General features: G+C 44.0%; 1 protein-coding gene across 1 annotated transcript; it reads right to left on the bottom strand.

Moving 5' to 3' along the window:
* Window positions 1–727: 727 nt before the first annotated feature.
* On the bottom strand, window positions 728–2,543 carry PHALS_05977 (myotubularin-like protein; the record flags this gene model as incomplete). The annotated part of the gene is made up of 2 exons (XM_024723310.1): window positions 728–2,002; window positions 2,076–2,543. 2 exons carry the CDS (start codon window positions 2,541–2,543, stop codon window positions 728–730), a joined length of 1,743 nt encoding a protein of 580 aa, XP_024574300.1.
* Between the last annotated feature and the right edge of the window lie 34 nt (window positions 2,544–2,577).

The raw sequence follows: 2,577 nt of genomic DNA, 5'->3' as shown, positions 1-2,577 counted from the left end.
TCGAAGCGGTCTTTTATTTCTAGAACATTGTCGAAAATTCGATGGGGGCTTGTAATAGAAGAAGGTATTATATTCGTAAAAATCCGTTAATATGCATTTGGTATATTTATAATGGACAGCCATTCCAAAAAGTCAATAAGTCGACATAAACCTGCGCAGTCTGTGATCACGCACAACTGAGTCGTGGCGCTAGCTAGAAAGCCATCATTACGGTGGTCAACCGTTATTTGTCGCCCCAAACGCCCATCGAGTCAACGCGCTTAAAAGACATACTCTTCGAATTCGACGACAATACTTGAAGTTGATCGTGTTCGTAAATTTTACCACCTTTTCAATCGAAAAAAAGAGCTCTCAAGCTGCACAATCGGCCAGGTATATACCGCGATTTTAAATTTTAACCGCATGTTCATATTTTTGACGCACCAGAAAGTTTTATACTTGCCTCAAAAGGCACTTATTGGGTAATTGCGAGCTGTACGGGATCACAATACTGAGATAATAACTTACGAGCGGTTGAGTGAAACAATTTCAGGATTCAGTTTATAGTGAGCCCAGTGTTTTGACCTGCGTATTCTTGACACATTCGTTTGAAACTATAATGATAAAAAAACATTTTGAGTCCAAGATTCACAAGTGTCAAGAAGCGTTCTATTTTAGTTGCCATGGGACTGCACACCCCTTTACCATTAGCTTCGATTACAGTAAATGTCCCCAAAACTCTTTCATACTAGCTGTGTTTGACGGAGCTGGAGTTGAGGTTCGAGACTTGGTCGTGTTGATCCTCCTCTCGATTGTTGTCTGCGCTAGCACCCTTACCATCATGACACGTGAGAGGACCATGAGAGACCAGACTGCATACCCATTGACATTTATAAAACTTGGGATGCCACTGGAAAAAGTAGCTATCCCAAAGGCGAATCATGGTGCAGCTTACCCAAGGCCAGATTGGGCCATCGTGCATCTTATAATTACTCGTTGTATATAAATATGGCTTCATTAGCACTGGTGTCCACACAGAGACCGTACTGCTCTTCACTTCGTTCACATCTCGCTGAAGTCGCGAGTCATACATGAATGTGCCATAAAGTCCCGAGGTCAGTGAGTTTGCTAGATGCAACAAGAATCTTTCGTTAAATTCAAACGAATAGGGATACTGTCGTTGCATTTGCCAGACGGCGTCGAGAAACTGTAACATGACGGGTGATGACTTATTGCGTTGTGGGTCCCGGCTACGATCACTACCGCACCTTTCTGCGTATTTGTGTCCGAATGCTAACCAGTCTTTTTCTACAAGTACAGCAAATCCACGAATAGTTCGGTAGTACGGGTCGATCATTAGTTGTGCAAGTGCACACAGCTGCGAAGTACGGTCCCAGCCATCGCTACAATGTACTAGCGCTGATGCTCCTTCTGATTCCAATACACGTGCGATCTTTAAAGCACCACCAAGCACCAATCGAACATGATCCAGCCATCTCGTCGATTCCACACTCGATAGCCAAGTACGGTCGTTGTCGTCCACACCACCTGGTAGGAGCAGCTTCATCAACCCCATATATGAAGACTGCATACGATACATGTTGGCGATGTTCAAATGATGGACAACGGCACCCGGGTAATCTTGAGGCGTCTCGACTCCACCTTTACCCATGAGACGATTTCCTGTTGAAGCTTTTGGTTTTCGCGCATCGAAAATATAAAGAGGCCGAGATGATTGAGATGATTGCGACTGGTTCTTGATGATATCAGGGAGTCGACGATACACTCCCAAAAGTAGCTGGTCCGACACGTTTGAGGTTCCTGAGAGCAAATTTCCCAAAAGGGGTTGGCTTGAGCGAGTCAGGACACACCTATTACGACGATGATAGTATGTTATCACAGGCAGCCGATTCTTAGCGCGAAAATCAGCCACTTTAGCCAACGTAACGGAAGTTGTAGATGCTGGAAGGAGCAGCTTTGACGGGTAAGTCTTGCAAATATTTCCCCGATCATTCTTGTAGAACTTTGATGTATGACAAAAAAGACAAGGTTGAGTCATTTGACACATTTAAATGGTAATTTAAAACATCTCGTACCTTCAGGTATGAGGAAACAGCAGGGTCTCCATCTATTTGGCGCCTAAACTCACGCTCGTCTACAAATAAATTCCAGCCATTTTTATCTGATGGGACATTGCCAATTGAATATGCCAACGCAAAAGATCCACTTTTCTCGCGAGAAATTGTCAAAATTGGATCTGAGGATAGCACTGGTAGTGCAGCATTAGCCGAACTTCGTGATGAGCTTAACGTCGAGTAAAGGTTGGGTTCCTTGCTATGATGCGGAAAATTGCCTTCACCACTTCCTTTTCGATCAAGTGTCCTATCGCTGTCACTAGCAAAATCCGAAAATATCTTAATTCCAGATAGTGTGGTTCTCATTGGACTGCCCCTGCTGACAACAGTATACCGCTGAGAAGCATCAGCTTCTTTTGCAATAGTTGCGCGAAGTTTATGCGCATGATCCTCGGCAATAGAAGGGTGGGTGTCTAGCTGAAATCGCATGATGCGAAAATCCTTACAGCTGATTGAAATAATG

Source organism: Plasmopara halstedii, assembly GCF_900000015.1.
Source record: "Plasmopara halstedii genome assembly, contig: Scaffold_292, whole genome shotgun sequence".
Taxonomy (NCBI): Eukaryota; Oomycota; class Peronosporomycetes; order Peronosporales; family Peronosporaceae; genus Plasmopara; species Plasmopara halstedii.
This window is presented reverse-complemented; position numbering and strand designations above follow the sequence as displayed.